This window comes from Nannospalax galili, unplaced genomic scaffold, assembly GCF_000622305.1.
Source record: "Nannospalax galili isolate Female #2095 unplaced genomic scaffold, S.galili_v1.0 scaffold1176, whole genome shotgun sequence".
NCBI classification, from domain to species: Eukaryota; Metazoa; Chordata; class Mammalia; order Rodentia; family Spalacidae; genus Nannospalax; species Nannospalax galili.
In genome coordinates this window covers 1554906-1573108 of record NW_008338883.1, presented here as the reverse complement: position 1 = coordinate 1573108, position 18203 = coordinate 1554906, and the positions used below count along the sequence as shown (strand labels likewise).

Sequence of the window (18203 nt, the reverse complement as noted above, 5' to 3'; positions counted from 1 at the left end):
ATTATGTCTTATAATTGTTTTTTTAACTTTTAAAAAGAAAATGGAGAATATAAAGGATGTCAAAAGGATATGGGAATGAAGATATTTTCCAAATAGAAAAAAATGAGAAAGCCTAAGCAAGTGATGAAGGTCTGTGTAGGTTTTTTATGATATAAAGGATTAGACAAAAATAGTATACACATAATTTTAAAATTTCTAAGGTCAGAGTTTAGCCAACTAGTTAAAGGAACAAAATATATATCTAGTTGAGGTTTATCTGAGAATATCTGTTTTTTCACCCAAGCTTTATCTACATAGGACATGGTAATTAAAAGTACCAGACTGGTGGAACTAACCTTATTGGATATTTAACAGCCATACTTTGATGCCTATACTAATGTGGTCAGAGGGACTTAAAGGACAGTTTTTGCCCCTTGCCCTCTAAGGTTGACTAAGTTCCAGAGGACTATGGAACATCTCTCAAAGTGTCCTGTGACTGTGGTGAGTCACCTGTCTTCTTGTTCAGGGAGGCCATGGAGACCCCATGAGATGGACTTAAACCAGTGTCCAGCCTACAAAGAGGAGGGTCAACTCAGAGGAAACAGCTCAGCCACACTTCCAAGTGAAGCCAGACATGGTCAAGTGGACCTTTGACTTATCTTCATATAAATGGAACTGGTAAAAAAAAAAAGAAAAAAAAAAAAAAAAAAAAAAAAAAAAAGGAGCCAGGGCTCCTCCAAGCCCATGTGACCCCTGAGGAACAGATCCTCGAGTGACCTTAAGTATAAAAATAGATTGATTTATTTGGGCCACCTGTATGGTCTTAAACACCCAAAAGGAAAGTATAACCAAAGAGTAAAGTCATTCATATATTTCTTTAAGAGTTCAAGGGATTACATTCCCAGACATTAGGCTTAAGTCCATATAAAAAATTATTTAGATAATTATTTCTCATTGATGATTTTGTTCCTAATCAGAAAGTGCTGCAATACTGTAGTGCCCACCTGTAACTAAGGGCGACAACCCAGTATTCTAAAATGATGGATAAATTTGTTTTCTCCCCTATCTAGAAGCCTTCGAGAGGGAACTGACACTGATTCTAACCATTCCAACAGCCATAAAAATACCTGAAAGCAAATCCTGAATCCATCACTCTAGAGTCCAGCCTTGGAAGACAAAAGAAAAATGAGAAAGAACCTGGTAGAGGGATGCTTTTGGAAGCCCTTGTCAAGAAATTCCAATGGACTCACTCTCATATGAACATTTGAAAACTGCCCTGTTCTAACTTTTTTCTTGTTCCCTGTCTAGAACTTGTAATGCTAATTACTCTTGCCTTTACTTCTCCTTCATATCTCCCATTCATGATTCAAGGACTTTCTTCTGAACTTGTAATGTTAATTACTCTTGCCTTTACTTCTCCTTCATATCTCCTAGTCAGGATCCAAGGACTTTCTTTTCCCCCTAGAGATAAGAGTTATGCAATTTGGGAGTCTTAGATAGACCCACTGAAAGGGGTACTCCAATTGCCTCACCCTGCATCCCTGTTCAGCATGGAAGAAGCCAGAGCGGTCTGCATCCTGATTCCCTATCCACAAGTTGGGTAACCTCTTCAGTGGATGATAAGAATAGGAGGTAAGAATTGGCTAGGCAGTTAGGGAAAAAACACCCCCCAAAAAGTAGCCAGTTTCTTGGCTAAAACTCACAATGTCCTTGGGCCTCTTAGCAACATACCCCGTTCCACAGGACAAAAATGTCTAAAGTATTTGGGAGCTTTTATCTAATCCTTAAAAGATTTTAGGGTTACTTCTTCAGAGGGGGGAATGTTAGAGTAGCCAAAAGCCCCATAAAAAATAAATAAAAGAAGGAAGAGTACATTTAAAAAAAGAAACAGAGGATCTTATCAGAAAAGAAGTAGTCTCAAGATATGTGAACCAATATTTTAGGACCAACTTGTTTTTTTCCAGCAGAATCTTTACAAACTTGTAGGTAGGACTACAAGTCCTAGATCTGACTTGCTATTATCTTTCAGAGTGATTGTGAAATGAATTAATACATGTAAATAATTCAATGTAGAGCTTGTTCCATAATATATGTTAAAAGATCTGCTTTTGCTAAGGAACAAAAAAGAATCTAAGAAGTCAATAGATGAAGTGGATGAAACTTTTAAGACAGTACTGATGTTAAATGTTTCAAACCTGTAAGTGTTCAACTTTTGAATATCTCTACTATAGATAAAGTTTGAGTATGCACCACAAAAAATAAAATTAAATAGATTTTTTTAAAAAGAGAGAAAGCAATTTGAGCACCAGTGTCTCTCCCCTCTCCTCTCTCCTCCCTCCTTCCCCACTGTGTTTACTATGTGACTAGCCACCTCATGCTCCTGCTGTAGGGATTTTCCTGTCTTCATGGACTGTACTCTTGAACTCTGAACCAAAATAAACCCTTCTTTCTTTAAGTTGATTTTATCAAGATATTTTGTCACAGCAACAAGAAAAATAACATAGATCATAAAGAGTTTGTATTTTTTGTCCTAAATGCCATGAGAGGCCTCCGAAAACCTCACTGTTGTGTGCACCATTGGAGGGAAGACATATGACTCTGTTAGTCTGGTTGTGCTACTATAACAAAATATCACAGACTGGATAATTTATAAAAAGTAGAAATGTGTTTCTTATGGTTCTGGAGGCTGGGACATTCCAGATCAAGGCATGGACAGGTTCAGTGTCCAGTGAGGGCTGCTTTCTGCTTCCATGATGGTATCTTGTTGCTGAGTCCTCCAAAAGGGACAAACACTGGGGACCAAATGCAGGATTTTTGTATGCTAGGCAAAAACTCTACCAACTGAGCCACATCTCCAGATGGAAAGTTTCTTCTTTATCATGTTGATAGGCTGGATTTGAAGATATTTGACGCTTCAGTCAATTACATTAAAAACATGCAACAAATTATTGTCTGGTTTAGTAAATTAGAATCTATGGTGGTATTCCAGAAATTGGCATACAAAGATTATATATTATAAATATATATTATATATATGTGCATGTATGTATGTGTGTGTATGTGTGTGTATTTATGTTTGAGATGGGGATCTCTACATTGTTCAGACTGGCTTTGACTCCTGGCCTCAAGGGATCTTCCTGCTTCAGTTTCCCAAGTAGCTAGGACTCCAGCTGAGTTACTGCATCCTAGTTTAAGATAATTATTTAAATTGAAAACAGTAGATTACAGAATAGTATGCACTCTTGGCCTCCATTTTAAAGAATACAGTATCTCGGGCTGGAGAGATGGCTCAGGAGTTAAGAACACTGGCTGTTCTTGCAGAAGACCCAGGTTCGAATCCCAGCACCCACATGGCAGCTAACAACTGTCCATAACTCCAGTTTCAGGGCATCCAACAGCCTCTTATGTCCTCCATGAGTATTGCACGACATGGGTGCACTTACCTACATGCAGGTATAACACTCATACACATAAAATAAAAATAAAATATTTTTTAAAAAAGAATATAGTATCTTTTTTATTAGAAGCTTGCAAGTCAACAGATTAGAATTCCAGCAGTGGCTACCTCGGTTGTTGGAATTTACTGTGGTTTCATTCTTTTTTGAGACAGGGTCTCCCTCGTAGCCCTAGCTGGCCTGGAACTATGTAGACCAGGCTGGCCTTGAACTCACAGAGCTGCCTGCCTCTGCCTCCCCAGTGCTGGGATTAAAGGCATGTGCCACCACGCTCGATCCGGTTTCATTCTTTTTAAATTCTTGTTATTGGTGATTTTAAATGACAACAATAATCAGGGACTACCTTGGGTAATTTTTTGTTTTCTTTTGAGACAGGTTCTCAAGTGACCAAGGCTGGCCTCAAACTTGTTAAGTAGCTGAGGATGACGAATTTCTGATTTTCCTGCCTCCACCTCCCCTGTGCTGGGATTATGATGTGCACCACCATGTCTAGTTTATGGGGTGCTGAGGACTGAACTCACTTCATGGATGCTAGGTAAGCACTCTACCAACTGAGCCACATCCCCAACCCCAATAACTTTTTTTAAATAAAGAGAATCCAGGAAGGTGTCTGGAGCTGGACAGTGTGCGGCTGGACCACCTGTCAGGGGTATGTGGGGGCGCACCAAGGTGATGCGGTCGCCGAGACGGACCAGATGAGGAGCCAGAGAGGCAGCCAAGCCCCGCCTGGGAAGGGGCAAGGGGAATGAAAAGTGGGCGGAGCTAAGGGCTCCTGCCGGCCACGTGGCTGGCGGGAGCCAATGGCCGTGTCCGAGCCCACCTTGAGGAGAGGCTGGGTGCCGGGCTGGCGTCACCAGGACAACGGGCGTCGCCGGCGCCTTGTGACTCCGGGCTGTGGGCGCGCTTGCGGCTTTTCGGCCATGGTGAGTCTGGGGACCGTGCCCAGCGGGCAGCGCGGATCCTGGGCGCCCCGGGGCCGGTGCAGCGGGGCGCTGGGGTCGGAAGTGGGCCGCGACCTGCGGAGCAGGCAGGGCAGGGCAGGACAGGGCAGGGCCCTGCAGGGCAGGGCTGATTAGGGTTGGTCCCCAGCGCCTGCTGGGGGCCCCGTGTCCCCGTGCTCTCTGCTGCTCGGTGTCTCCATCACACCCGGGACCTGCACTCATTTGCCCACCCGGACAGCGTGACGCTCTTTGGCCGGAGCGAGCCGGAGAAGCCACCAGCGAGGGTGTGGTTACAGAGATCCGTAGACACGCTCTTTTGCAGTCTTGCTTTTATGCAATGATGTCAGTGCCATAACATGCATTTGTCTCAAGTTCAGCATCCGGATGGAGCTTCCAGCATGTAGGAATTTAAATGGGAGGTTTAGGACAGACACCTTTTGGAAAAAAATGGGGACATTGAGCTGGAAGTTTTTTCTTTCTTTCTGAGCACTGCACCCTCACTGAGAGATTTAATGAACCTATGGTTAGTATGTTATAAACGCTGTAAATAAGTGGTTAGCTTTGCTCAATAAACTTGGGAGGCAGTGGACATACCACCTGGCCTCCGTTAACTTCGATTTTTCACTTGGCCATGGTGTTGGTTGGAATAGGCAAGGTTCAGGGGATTGTGAGAAGGTGTGATTTTTTTAGAGGCCACCACCTGAGTAAAAGAAGACAGGAGCTGGACTGCTTGCTTGGCCACACATCCTGGGAATATTTGAAGATTAGCTTAATAGGGATGTGCCTAGTTTTAAAGAAATACATATATAGGTCTACTGAGATGGCCCAATGAGTAAAGACATTGGGTACCATTCCTGAGGACCTGAGTTCCATCTCCAGAACCTACGTTTTCGAAGGAGAGAAGCGACTCCCTCAAGTTGTCCTCTGACCTTCCCATGTGGCACACTCTTTCCTACCCTGCCACCCCTGCCAAATACAAATGAATAAATAAAATGTAAAACAATTGTATATATTATGTATTTACCTCAAGTCAATGGAGACTGGGGTGTGTTTGTGTGTGTGTGTGTGTGTGTGTGTGTGTGTGTGTATGTGTATGTGTGTGTGAAGAAGGCCAGAGATTTCAGATGTCTTGCTCAATCTCTGTGCACTGTCTTTGGGGTTTTGAGGTGGGGGGTGTTGAGACAGGGTCCCTTTGTAGCCCCAACTGGCCTGGAACTTGCTGTGTAGACCAGGCTAGCCTCAATCTCACAGAGATCTGTCTGCCTCTGCCTCTCGAATGCAGGGATTAATGCTGACCTGACTGTGTCCACTATATCGTCTTTAAATATATTTTTTTATTTTAATTTTATGTGTATGAATGTATTGCCTGCGTGTATGTAAGTGCACTATGTTGTGCAATGCCCCCAGAGGTCAGAAGTGGTATCGAATTCCCCTGGAACTGGAGTTATAGATGATTGTTAGCCACAATGTGGCTGCTGGGAACCAAACCTAGGTCCTCTGTAAGAGCTCTTAACTGCAAGATCTCTTAACCGCTGAGCCATTTCATCCAGCCCTGCCTCTATCTTTTGACAGAGTCTCTCAGTGCACCTGGAGCTCACTGACCTGGCGAGGCTAACTTGCCAATGAGCGCCAAGGATCTGCCTGTCTTCCCCACCCCACATCCCCCAGTACTCAAGTTACAGGCAGTAGCCATTACACAGGCTTATATGTAGGTGCCGGGAGTCTAAACACAGGTCTTCATGCTTGCATGGCAGGCACTTTATGAACTGAGCCATCTCCTCAGACCACCGAGATTTGATTCTTACTGCAGGGGTCAGTAGAAGGGATGAACCTACTACACAGAGACTTCACAGTTGCAGCTGACCTGGGGAGAAAACCCACTATTTGGAACTCTGGTCAATCCTGGATTGTCACCTTTCCTCATTCTCTCCCTTTTCTTTTTATTTTTTCTTTGGTTGAGTCAGGGTCTCTGTAGCCCAGGCTGGCCTCCAACTTGCAGAGATCCTCCTGGTTCAGCCTGCTGAATTCTGGGGTTCTAGGCATGAGCCACCATGCCCAGCTCTTTTTCTCTTCATAAGTGATTGGAGGGCTGGTGATAAGAGATGGATAGTCTGTATTTTATATAGACTCTAGCAAAACAACTCCTAAGTGTACCCTGCTGACCAAGAAAACCCACGAACAACAGTAAAGCATCTTTATTGACACATAATAAATTTTTTAGTTCTGAGGGTGCTTGCTTGTTTGAGACAGGCTCTCCCCATGTAGTACACGCTGGCTTCAGCCTCAAGATCCTCCTGCCTCAACATCCCAAGTGTTGTCATCATGGCTGTGCACCACCCCGCCCAGATCATCTGCTACCATTTATTGTGTACATTCCGTGTGTGAGACGTTTTTCTGAGTGTCTTTGGTATCTCAAACTGTCAACTACTCTGTGAGGAAGAAACCATTTTTCCATTTTATTTATTTTAAATTTTATTTTATGTGTATGAGTGTTTTGCATGTATGCAAGTGCACTGCATGTGTGCAGTGCTCACAGAGGCCAGAGGATATGTCAGATTCCCCTGGAACTGGAGTGACAGATTATTGTTAGCTACAGTGTGGGTGCTGGAGAACCTGGGTCCCCTGCAAGAGCAGCCAGTGCTCCAGCTGAGCCATCTCTCCAGTCCCTGTTTCTCCATTTTAGAGATAAGTAAACTGAAGTATAGGAGGTTGAAGAAACTGCCCTGGTCACCCAGCTTGTGGTTGTGTTGGGTTTCAGAAGCAGAATCTCCTTATATGTGATCACTGGATTTTGCTGTAGAGGGTGTTGTTTTCATGTTCTCTGGTATATAAAAGGAAGTTCTTTTTTTCTTATTTGGACTTGTTTGGACGGTTTTGAGCAATTACGAATGGTTTGTGCCTTGTTCCTGGCATTGAGTTAGATGCTGTGGACAGAGCGGGCAGGCCTTGCTTTCTCTCCCCTTCCTTTGCTTTCTTCTCTTTGGCAAAGCTGAATGAAAGGAATTAGGAAGCATGGGTGAGAGGATCTGTGTCCACACTCCTGCCTGGGCAGCACTTGGGAGTGTCTCCTGTTGCTTCACGTTCAGGAGTTGCCATCTGCTTTTTGTGAATCACAAAACCAGTGTTTAACAGAAGCCGGGTGGACATGTGGGACAACGCAGCACTGTTAAAAACTTTGTTTCTTTGCAGGTGTGGTGTTGCACGCCTGTGAGATTGGGCCAGCCTGGTCTACATATCAAGCTCTAGGCCAGCTGGGGCTACAGAGAGATTCTGTCTCAAAAAATAAGTTGTTTTTCTCTCCTTTCCCCGCCTCCTCCTCTTTTCTTCTCCCCTTCTCTCCCTCCCCCCTTCCTCATCCTCCTCATTTCTTCTTCCTCCTTCTTCTCATCTTCTTCATCTCCTTTTATTATTCCTCCTGATATTCTTTAATTGTTGTTACCAGCAGGCATTAAATAACTATTTAAATTTTAATTCATTTGGAACAAAATAGATGCTGGAGTACCTATTCCATGTTGTCACCAAATTTTATTATTGTTTAATACTTCAGCTTATAAGATAAATTTATTTTTGAAATTGTACATTGTATCAATGTTTCAGAAATTCATCCTCTGGTTTTCTCCATGTTTCGCACCCCTCTTTCTGTATTTGCCATCATCATGTCTTGTTAGAGGCTTGGGAAGCAGCATGGGTTGGGGGAAAACTTCAAATTCAAATAGTTGATGGTAGTTTTTTCACTTGATATTAAAGTTCCTTTTTTCTTTTTTTGAAAACATTTTTGATTTATTTTTATATTTTTATGTGTATGAGTGTTTTGTCTATATGTATGTAAGTTAACTCATGTTTCACAATGCCCATGGAGGCCAAAAAATGTTCTTGTATTCTCTGGAACTGGAGTTATGAACTGTTGTTAGATCTATGTGTGTGCCGGGACCTGAACTCAGGTCCTCTGCAAGAGCAGCCAATACGGAGCCATCTATCTCTCCAGCACCCCTTTTTTATTCTTTTTGACTTTGGTGGGGAGGGTCGTAAGTCGACCTTGAGTATTATTTCTCAGGTGCCATCTACCTTGTTTTTTGAGACAAGGTCTTTCACTGAACCTGAAACTCACTGATTAGGCCACATTGGCTGGCCAGTGAGCTCCAGAGATTCATCTGTGTCTACTGCCTCATTGCTGGGATTAAAGCCACAGCGCCCCCTTTTTTTTTTTTTTTTTTTTTTTAATGTGAGTTCTGAGGCTCAGACCCAGGTCCTCCTGCTTGTATGGCAAGCACTTTCCTGACTGAGCCATCCCCTCTGGCCTTGTTTCAGTTTTTTTGCTTTTTAAAAATTTTTGACTGTTTTAAAAAAATATTTTATTTAATGCTGGGTGTGGTGGTGCACGCTTTTAATCCCAGCACTTGGGAGGCAGAGGCAGGTGGATTTTTGTGAGTTCAAGGCCAGCCTGGTCTACATAGTGAGTTCCAGGACAGCTGGGGCTACAAGGAGACACTGTCTCAAAAAAGACAAAAAAAAAATTTATTTTTTTATTTTATGTGTATGAGTGTATTGCCTGCATGCACGTGAGTGCACCGGTGTCATGCAATGCTACAGAGGTCAGAAGAGGGCTTCAGATTCCCCTGGAACTAGAGTTGAAGATGGTTCGTAACCGCCATGTGGGTGCTGGGAATCAAACCTGGGTCCTCTGCAAGAGCAGTCAGTGTTCTTAACCGCTGAGCCATCTCTCCAGCCCCCAATTTTTGACTTTTTGAGACAGGTCTTGTTATGTACCCCTGCTGGCCTAGAACTCACTGTATAGACCAGGCTGGCTTGGAACTCATGGCTATTCTCCTGCCTTTGCCTCCAGAGTACTGGGATTACAGGTGTGAGAGTCTCTATATTCCTAACACACAGGCTGAGGCACAAGGATCTCAAGTTCAAAGCCAGCTGGGGCAGTTTAATGAGATCTTGTCTCAAAAGGGGATGGATGGGGAGCTCAGTGGTAGAGTACTTTCCTGGCATGCACAGAGCCCCTAATTCCCAGGAAAGACAGAGACAGATAGACCAGAGAAACGGAGAGAGGAGAGAGAGAGAGAGAGAGAGAGAGAGAGAGAGAGAGAGAGAGAATATCTGAATCTGGTTTGCTGCTCCTGTTGCTGTTGGTCTCCTGAACTGTTGTCATTCTAACAGTAGCTTTCTTTCACAAAGCCTGAGTCCTGGGCTAATCTCATTGAGTTCCTTCAGTCCTCCAAGCTCCCCATGAGATTGACATTCTTATACCTCCTTAGCAGACCCGGATTGAATAGGCACTTTGCCTAGTTGAGATTGACACTCACCTGGTCTTTCTCCAAAGCCCAGCATCATGACCTTTATACCAAGACCTTCCAAATATAGTATGTGCTACACCAAGATTAAGAGTTTCAGTGTTGGCGCTGCAGAGGTGGTTTGGTGGTTAAGAGCACTTGCCCTTCTAGAGAATCTGAGTTTTGTTCCTAGCACAGCATTAGGCAGCTTACAACTACCTGTAACTCCAGCACCAAAGATCTGATGCCTTCTTCTGGCCTCTGCAGGCATGCATGCACGTGGCATACATTCACACAAATGCACATGCATACACATAAATTTTTAAAATGAATCTTTTTGTTTTAGCCACAGCTGTCCTGGAACTCACTATGGAGACCAGTCTGCCCTCAGTTTCACAAAGACCTGACTGCCTCTGCCTTCCAAGTGCTGGGATTAAAGTTCACTAATATGCCCGGCTAAAAAATGAATTTTAAAGAGTCTTAATGTCATCAGCTGAGCCAGAGAAATGTTCTCTTTCTCTGTCTCTTTCTCTCTGTCTCTCTCAGGCAAACTTTCTATTAAGTTCTGTAAGATGTCTAATGACATTAATGACATCTTATAGAATTTACTTTTTTTTTAATTAATTTTATTTGTGTGTGTGTGTGTGTGTGTGTGTGTGTGTGTGTGTGTATTGAACTCAGGTTGGTAGGGTTGTCAGCAAGCACCTTTACCTTCTGAGTCATCTCACTGGCCCTGGTTTTTCTCTTTCAATGCAGCCAGCCTTCATCACTTTGAGTCCCACCTCTACCTTGGGTAGCATCTATAGCAGCCCCAGGCTCTCAGAGCACTAGGGTGGCTGTTAGAGGTGGCAGGGAAGTTCAGGGAAGGGTGAGAGGGCAGTCCCTGGGAAAGCAGAGTCAGAATCAAGGCTGAAGGCTGGGTTCCTGGCTCCTGTGCTGCCTCAACAGTTGTTTCTCCTGGTTTTCTAGTCTTTGATTGTCTGTACAACGAACACCCCAAGCTACTATGTGTCACATCCCAGTGAGAACCTGTCTTTAAGACAAAACAAAGCAACAACAACAACAAAAAAGCTGGGTGTGGTGGCATATGCCTTTAATCCCAGCATTCAGGAGGCAGAGGCAAATGGATCTCTGTGAGTTCAAGGCCAGCCTGACCTACATAGTTCAGGCCCAGCATGGCCTCAAACTCTCATAATCCTCCTTTCTTGGTTTCCAAAGTGCTGGGATTACAAGTATAAACCACCGCACCTCGAAAAAAAATTTATTTCTTTTATACATGTATTAAAAAATTATGGACTGCATAAGGCAGAAATAATATAGGAGGTAGCAGTTGACCTGGGGTGGGGCATTTCACAGTGCAGCTGCAGGTAAGTCACCCGGTAGACTTCATCGTGGCATAGGGGCCTGTGAATCACCCATGCTACTATAAGTAACCTCAGTAAATTCATTGCTTACCAAACTAGAATCATATAGAATCCTTTCTTTGGTCTGTCAGTGCCCCCTCTCTCTGGGGGTGAATAGACAGATCTTTACATCTCCCCAAGAAAAGTCATGCAACAATTATAGATTCTTTCATTCAATGAGAGTCGGTTCTTAGAACTTGCCTAGTTACATCTACCATTGAAGAAGGGATTCCTTTCTCCAGCATTCTGGCCCTGCTGCCTGGTTCCACGTGGCATGGTGGCTAGCGCAGCCCTGTTTCAAAGAACAGAGCCTCCTAGTGTGGGCTGTTTCATTGCAAGGGAGATTTCCTCCTGTGTTGAAATCTAACTTTGGTTCACTGGTCTTTGTAAGAGGAAATAAGCCCCTCTCTCTCCTTCTCTCTTTTATTTACTTTTTTTGAGACAGGGTCTCCCTGTTGCCCTAGCTGGCCTGGAACTCACTATGTAGACTTATAGACCAGGCTGGCCTCCCATCTCACAGAGATCTGCATGCCTCTGCTTTCCACGTGCTGGGAAAGGCATGAGCCACCATGCCAGGCCCAAAACAAATCATACTAAAACCAGGTTATAATAAAGTGAAGCTAGATGTTTACAGAAGGAAAACTTTAAAAAAGTCACTTACATGGAAATTAAACCATTCACCTTTCTCATTAACGTGACAAAATACCTGAAAAGCAGCTTAAAGAAGAAGGCTTTGTTTTGGTTCAGTTTGAGGTGACTGTCTGTCATGGCAACAGGTGAGGCAGCTGGCACTGCATCCACAGTCAGGGAGCAGAGAGAGACGAACACTGGCGCCCACTTGCGTTTTCCTTTTTATTCAGCCCAGGACCCCAGTCCATGGAATGGTGCTGCCCATATTTAGAGTGAATCTTTGATCTAGAGAATCCTGCACAGATGTCTCCAGAGGTTTGTTTCCAAGGTGATTCTAGATCCTGTCAAGTTGACAATATAAACCATCACAGCGCCCTTAAGCAATCAGCAGGTAAAAGAAATTAAGGCTATTAAAAATACTTTCAGCTGCTTGGAAATAAAATACAACTTCAAAACTTACAGGTTGCTGTGAAAACAATGTTGAGAGGGAAATTTATAGTTGTAAATGCTTAATTGAAAATGAAGAACTGGGAGTGGTGGTTCTCATTTGTAATCTCAACATTTGGGAGGCTAATGCAAGAGAATTACTGTGGGTTTGCAGGTGGCCTGGTGCCACCCACATTAGGTGGTGCCACCACTTATATAGCAAGTTCCAGGACAGCCTAGGCCACAGAGCTCCTGGTGACCCCTTTCTTCTTCCCAACCATCCCCCTTCCATTGTTATGCCATGTCGTTGTCCTCCTCCTGGTCCTCCTCCTCCTCTCCTTCCCGTCCTCACTACCACTGAAGAAAATGCCCCTCTCCCAGCATTTGCTGCATTTATATTCTCAGGGAGAGTTGGGGCCTCATGACCCCTCTCTGATCTATAATAGAATGTTGATGGCCCTATCTTCTGCAGGTGTTGTGCAGGTGACTCACAGCTGCTGAGAGGCCAGTGATCATGTCATGTCCAGAAGAAAGCATTCCACAACACTCCAGCCCTTCCTCCCACTCTTACTTTCTTTCCACAGTCTTCCATGATATCCCTCAAGCTTTGGAGGGGGTGATGTAGATATCCTGTTTAGGGCTCAGCTTTCAACAGTCAGTTACTCTCAGCACTTTGACCAGTTATGAATCTATGCATTAATCACCACTCACTGTAGAAATAAGCCTCTCTGATTAAAGCTGACAGCAGCACTGATCTATGGGCACAAATAAAAATATTTGGAAGGCAATTTGACAGGCATATCATGTCCAGTTAGTAAAACAGTGGTGGTACCTTCCCCCCTCTGGCCTATGACCTCCCCAGTCACCAGCTTTTGACCAGGATTATACCAGATGTGAATTCTTTCCTGTGGACTGTGGAACAGACCTCAAATCCAATCAGAAAGCAGTTGATTACCCTCATAATGGACTTGCCACTGTTGCACCAGTGAGTGTCTTGCCTGACCAGCTGGTAATGTAGCACTTTTTAAAAAAGTTTTGTTGTTGGGGGCCAAAGAGATGACTCAGTGGTTAAGAGCATTGGTTGCTCTTGCAGAGGACAGCTTGGTAGCCATCTGTAACTCCAGTTCCAGAGGATATGATGCCCTCTTCTGGTCTCTACAGGCATTGCACACATGTGGTACACTTACGTGCAGACAAAACACTAATACACAAAATTTCAAAAAAATAAGTTTTTATTTATTTATTTATTTATTTATTTATGGTTTCTTGAGACAGGGTTTCACTATGTAGTCCTGGCTGGCCTGGAACTTATTATGCGGACAGGGCTGGCCTCCAACTCACAGAGATTTGCCTGTGTCTGCCTCCCAAGTGCTGGCATCAAAGGCGTGAGCCAACACACTCAGCCCTATTTATTTATTTTTGATGGGATCTCACATATCCCAGGCTGGCCTCAAATTTGCTGTGTAACTATGAATAACCCTGAACTTCTAATCCTCATGCCTCCACCTCGCCAGGGCTGAGATTACATGTGTGCCCCACTACACCCAGTTTATGTGATGTTAGGGACAAAGCCCAGGGTTTTATGCATTCTAGGCAAACACTTAATCAACTGAGGTTCTCACTGTGTTGCCCAGGCTGGTCTCATCGTCATGACTCAAGTGAATCCTGCCTCAGTCTCCCAAGCAGCCGAGATTATAGGTTCATAGCACTGCACCTAGCTCCTCTGCTCATTCTTGCAGTGGGTTATGTTTTATGTGTAATATGGGGTGTAGGGGGTGTGTGAACATGAGTGTGAGGGTGCACATGGCCATGCATGTGGAGCCAGAGTAGGATGTTGGTTCCTTTATCATCACTGTCTGCCTTATTGCCTTGAGACAGGGTCTCTCAATGAACCTGAAACTCACCACCTCAGCTAGGCTGGCCAGCGAGTTCTCCGGATCTGCCTACCTCCACCCCCCAATGTTGGGGTTACAGGCAAGCACAGCTATGCCCGGCTCTTTATGTGAGTGCTAGGGATTTGAACTCAGATCCTTGTGCTTACTCACTGAGCCATCTCCCCAGCCCTGGGATACCTTTTTATTGTTGAGAGGTTATATATTCTGGATGCAGGTTCCTTTCACATGCTTTGCAAATATTTTTCAGCTTTTTCCGTTCACCCCCTACCCAAGGTCTCATTACAAAGTCTTGATTGACCTGGAACTTGCTGTTGTAGGCTAGCATGGCTTCAAACTTGTGTCCTCCTGTCTCTGCCTCTGCCTCTCTGTGCCTCTGCCTCTGCACCTCTGCCTCTGCCTCTACCTCCCAAGAGCTGAGATTACAGGTGGGTTACCCAGATGCTTTTCCCTTTCTCAGTGATGTCCTCTGAATCCAGAAGGTTTTTAATCTTGATGAAATCCAATTTACCTACCTTTTTTTGGTTACATATGCTTTTAGTATCATAGCTAAAAATCTATTGTAAAGGGGCTGGAGAGATGGCTCAGCAGTTAAGAGCTCTTGCAAAGGACCCGAGTTTGGGAACCCGAGTTTGGTTCCTAAAACCCATGAGGCAGCTAGCAACTGTACTTAACCGTCCTTAACTCCAGTTCCAGGGGATCTGACGTCGTCTTCTGGCCTCTGTGGGCATTGCACACTCATGGTACACTTACGTATGTGCAGGGAAAGTACTCATGTACATAAAAATTACATTCGCATGCCTTTAATCCCAGCACTCGGGAGGGAGGCAGAGGCAGGTGGATCTCTGTGAGTTCAAGGCCAGCCTGGTCTACATAGTGAGTTCCAGGACAGCTGGGGCTACAGGAAGACCCTGTCTCAAAAAGACCAAACTAAAAAAACAAAAAAACCTGTTGTGTAACCCAGAAACTCAAAGGTTTATGGCAATGTTTCTTCTGAAAGTTGGAATTGTAGCTCTTATGTTTACTTAGGACTCATCAATTCAAATGAACTATTTTGTGTGGCTGAGTTAAAAATCCAGCTTCATTGTTTTCCATGGGGCTATCCTGGTGCACCATTTCTTGAAAAGACTATTTTCCCCTATTTAATTCAATTGCTTACAGATGTGTTTATTTCTGGGCTATCAATTCTATTAATTTCCTCTGTTATCGTCAACTATCCCAGAACTTCAGTATTCAACTGTGACAGCTTTGCAGTTAAAAACTTTTTTTTTTAAGTCTGGAGAGATGTCTTAGCAATTAACAGCACTTGTTGCTCCCCCAGAGTACCTGAGTTCAGTTCCTGGTACCCAGTTTAGAGGGCTCACATCTGCCTGTAACTCCAGTTCCAGGGGATCTGACACCCTCTTCCAGCCTCTGTGAGCACCAACACACATGTAGCATATGCTCACACAGACTCACATATATGTGAATAAAGATAATAAAAAATCTTAATATTTTATTACATTTGTGTGTGTGTGCATGTGTGTACATGTCTGTGCATGAGCATGCAAAGGCCAAAGGAAGATGTGAGGTGTCTTCCTCTATCACCTGCCACTTTATTCCCTTGAGACAATGTCTTTCATTGACCCTGAAGTTCGCTGGCTTACCTAGGCTGGCTGACCAACAAGCTGCTGGGATCTGCCACCACTCAGTGGTGGCACTGCAGGCATGCACAGCCATGCCTGGCTTTTTTCTGTGGCTGCTGGGGATTCAAACTCAGGTCTTCATGCTTGCAAGCAAGCTCTCTTACCCTTTGAGTCATCTCTGCAGCTCTAAAATTCTCAGTCTGGAAGTCTTGTGCTGCTTTTGTCCAATTCATTCCTGAGTATTTTATTCATTTCAGTGCTAAGTAATTGTTCTGGAACTCATTCCCTGGTTTTCTGTTACTAGTGTAAAGAAATATTACTTCTTGGGGTTGAAGAGATGGCTCAGCAGTTAAGAGTGCATACTAGGCAGAGCATGGTGGTGCACTCCTTTAATCCCAGCACTGGGGAGGCAGAGGCAGGTAGACCTCTGTGAGATCAAGGCTAGCCTGGTCTATGTAGCAAGTTCTAGGCCAGCTGGGGCTACAGTGAGACCCTGTCTCAAAAAGTAAACAAACAGTGCATACTGCTCTTATAGAGGACTGAGTTTGGTTCCCAACACCCACATTGGGCAGCCACAGCCTCCTCTGTGACTCCAGCGCCAGGGGATCCAATGCCCTCTTCTGGCCTGCAAGGGCACTTGCAGTCAAATGCACACACACAATTAAAAATAAAACAAATACGGCTTTTTTTTTTTTTTTTTGGTCTTTTTGAGGCAGGGTCTCCCTGTAGCCCCAATTGGCCTGGCACTCACTATGTAGACCAGGCTGGCCTCAGTCTCACAGAGATCCACCTGACTCTACCTCCTGAGTGCTGGGTCTAAAGGCATGCGCCACCACACCTGGCAGCAAATGTGTTTTTAAAAGAAACATTTCTTTTGTATAAATGTATAACGTCACTGAACTTCTTGACGTGTAATTGATTTTTCTGTGGGTTTTCAGAGTTTGCTAGATACAAGGTCATGTTGTATATGAGCAGAGTGTCGTACTGCTTCCTTTCTTTCTGTACTGTACTTTATCCCTTTTCTTTTCATTCCTTCTTACCCAGAGCCTCTGGTACAGTGGATATACAAATGGCTGTACGTGGCCATTTTCAGGAAAGGTTGAGAGAGCATAAATGTTTTCTGCTATTCAGTATTGGAATATGCTGGCATTTGTGAAATTATTATTTTGGTTTGTTTTTTCTTTTGGACAGTGTCTGATGCTTTTCTGATCTCATCTAAAAACATGTAACTTGGGCCAGGTATAGTGGTACATGCCTTCAATTACAGCACTTAGGAGGTAGAGGCGAGTAGAACTCTGAGTTTGAGGCCAGCCTAGTCTACATGGTGAGTTCTAGGCCATCCGGGGCTACACAGTGAGGCCCTGTCTCTAAATAAATAGATAGATAAATACATAAATAAATTAAACATGTAATTTTTTAAAATTAGCTGAAGAACAGTTTTCTGTTTCTCTTTTTCTTTCAGGTTTTCTCAAACAGTGATGAAGGCCTTATTAACAAGAAGTTGCCCAAAGAACTTCTTCTAAGGTAAGTGTAGATAAATGTTGGCTAAAGAGTTCAGGTTTGGTTCAGCCATTAAGTTGCAAGACAGTCTTCTTTCTCCCTGTAGCCCACAGCTAGAAAAAGAGAGAGAATTAGCATAACTGACTTTGTTTTTGTTTTATAGAATGCTGTTCAGCTTGTTTTAAGTTTTACTTGATCTAATCCAGAATGTTCTAAGTACGTGCATAGCATTGGTCTGGATTCTTTTTGTAATGTGGTAAGTATTGTGATCATCATCAGCAGGTACCCATGTTGGGTACGAGAAGATAATTGTAACTCAGGTCATAAGTTGAGGAAAGATTATTACTAAAGGTGTGAGCTCCTGAAGTCAGAAGTTTTCAATATTTTCTGAGAGATGAGTTGTTTAACAAGTACAATAAACATGTGCAGTTATGAAGTTCTCTGTTTTGTTTATTTTTAAAAATTTTTTTTGATATTACTTCCAATAAGTACAATATTTATTAAACATATCTTCAGTTGTTTTGTTACATAGTGTGCAACAAATTACAATATTCTAAAGCCACAAAGAAGAAACTATTAATCAGATAGTGTAATCTTTCCATTTATAACTCTACAAGGAAGAACTAGCAAATCAGATCTTGCATATAACATCTCACTAAACTTTGTGCATGGAAACTGACAGACACTGGTTGTGCTGTTTGATACAAAATGGCTGACCATCTTCAGAAGACTAAACCCAACATCTAAACATGCCAATATAAACATCAAAACATATTCTAACCAACCACGGGAAACATTCTCGTATTTTTTTTTTATGCGAATGAGTGCTTGTCTGCATATACATAGTGTACCCATATCATGCAGTACCTGTGGAGGTCAGAAAAGAGTATCAGATCTCCTGGAACCAGAGTTACAGATGGTTGTTAGCTACCATGTGGGTGCTGGGAACTGAACTCAGGTCCTCTACAAGAGTAGCCAGTGCTCTTAACTGCTGAGCCATCTTTCTAGCCCCTGTTTGTTTGTTTATTTGTTTGTTTGAGACAGGTTCTCTCTGTAGCCCCAGCTGGTCTGGA

The 18203-nt window shown here is 43.6% G+C and overlaps 1 protein-coding gene across 2 annotated transcripts in view; it reads left to right on the top strand.

Moving 5' to 3' along the window:
• Positions 1-4254: 4254 nt before the first annotated feature.
• Fbxl2 (F-box and leucine rich repeat protein 2) overlaps positions 4255-18203 on the top strand; it is an 85467-nt gene continuing 71518 nt past the window's right edge. For both annotated transcript variants that reach the window (XR_607277.3, XM_008833424.2), the window contains exons 1-2: positions 4255-4357; positions 17093-17154. Coding sequence is in view for 1 of the 2 variants with exons in the window: in XM_008833424.2 (XP_008831646.1) it covers positions 4355-4357; positions 17093-17154 (65 nt within the window). In the remaining variant the exon portion in view is untranslated. The remainder of the gene's footprint in view (positions 4358-17092; positions 17155-18203) is intronic.